Raw genomic sequence first — 1,145 nt, 5'->3', positions numbered from 1 at the left:
TTTTGTAAACTAAATTTTAAAGTTTATTTCTTTACAATTTATAAGAGAAATGAAGTTGGTAGTTTTGAGTGAAATTAGTTTGATTAGAAACGAGCTCTTACACTAGTTACGGTAATATTTACGCAACTATAGAGTTGAATAATCTTGTTTCTCATAAACCCTACATTTGATTCTAACCCATCAATTGCAACAGTAACAACCATGTTGAAATCATTTATCTGCAACAATGCTTTCGCCATATCAACAACACTCTCCCACTTCTCCTTCCCATACCCATTTTCTCACAAATTCCTAACCACCACTACCACTTCACACTCATTCACCGTTTCCTACTTGATCAACAACTTCAACTTCTCATCAGAACTCGCTCTCAAAGCTTCCAAACAAGTTCACTTCAACACTCCCAATAAAGCCGATTCAGTTATCAACTTCTTCACAACCCACGGTTTTACTGACACAGACATTCAAAAGATCGTCAAAAGAGAACCTTGGCTTCTTTCCTGCGATACCCACAAAAGGGTTTTGCCAAAGTTTCAATTTTTACTCTCCAAAGGTGCTTCTCCCTCTGACATTGTTGGCATCGCTGTAGGTAACCCTAGATTCATGAAAACAAGTTTGAAGAATCGTGTTATTCCACTTTATAATTTAGTAAATCAATTCATCTGTTCTGATCAAAAGACACTTGCTTCTATTATTTCATGCCCTTCTTTGCTTTGTAGTGATTTTGTTGATTCTAATATCAAATTGTTGGTTGAAAATGGTGTTTGCAATTCTAGTATTTTTAGAATACTTCGTTCTAGACCTAGTATTATCTTTTGTAGTCCTAGAGAGTTAGCCGAGTCGGTTGAGGAATTGAAAAAATTGGGATTAAATCCTTCTATGTCATTCTTTGGTGATGCATTGCTTGCCAAGAGAGGTATAAGTGAATCCAAGTGGAATGAGAAGATTGATACTTTTAAGAAGTGGGGTTGGTCTGAGGAAACTATTTTGGAAGCTATTAGGAGACAGCCGAAGTGTATGCTTTCATCAAACGATAAAATCAATAGGGTGATGGAGTTTTGGGTTAATGAGTTAGGTTGGGATTCTTCTTACCTTGTTAAGGGACCAGGGATTTTTGGGTATGGTTTGGAGAAAAGGGTCATTCC

The 1,145-nt window shown here is 36.5% G+C and overlaps 1 protein-coding gene across 1 annotated transcript; it reads left to right on the top strand.

Annotated features, from left to right (window-relative positions):
* Positions 1-87: 87 nt before the first annotated feature.
* Positions 88-1,141, top strand: LOC101490165 (transcription termination factor MTERF15, mitochondrial-like; the record flags this gene model as incomplete). Its single annotated transcript, XM_004517084.4, has 1 exon — positions 88-1,141. A coding segment is annotated over exon 1 (940 nt), but the record flags the coding sequence as incomplete, so codon positions are not given.
* Positions 1,142-1,145: the final 4 nt, after the last annotated feature.

This window comes from Cicer arietinum, unplaced genomic scaffold (genome assembly GCF_000331145.2).
Source record: "Cicer arietinum cultivar CDC Frontier isolate Library 1 unplaced genomic scaffold, Cicar.CDCFrontier_v2.0 Ca_scaffold_5200_v2.0, whole genome shotgun sequence".
In the NCBI taxonomy this organism is placed as follows: Eukaryota; Viridiplantae; Streptophyta; class Magnoliopsida; order Fabales; family Fabaceae; genus Cicer; species Cicer arietinum.
This window is presented reverse-complemented; position numbering and strand designations above follow the sequence as displayed.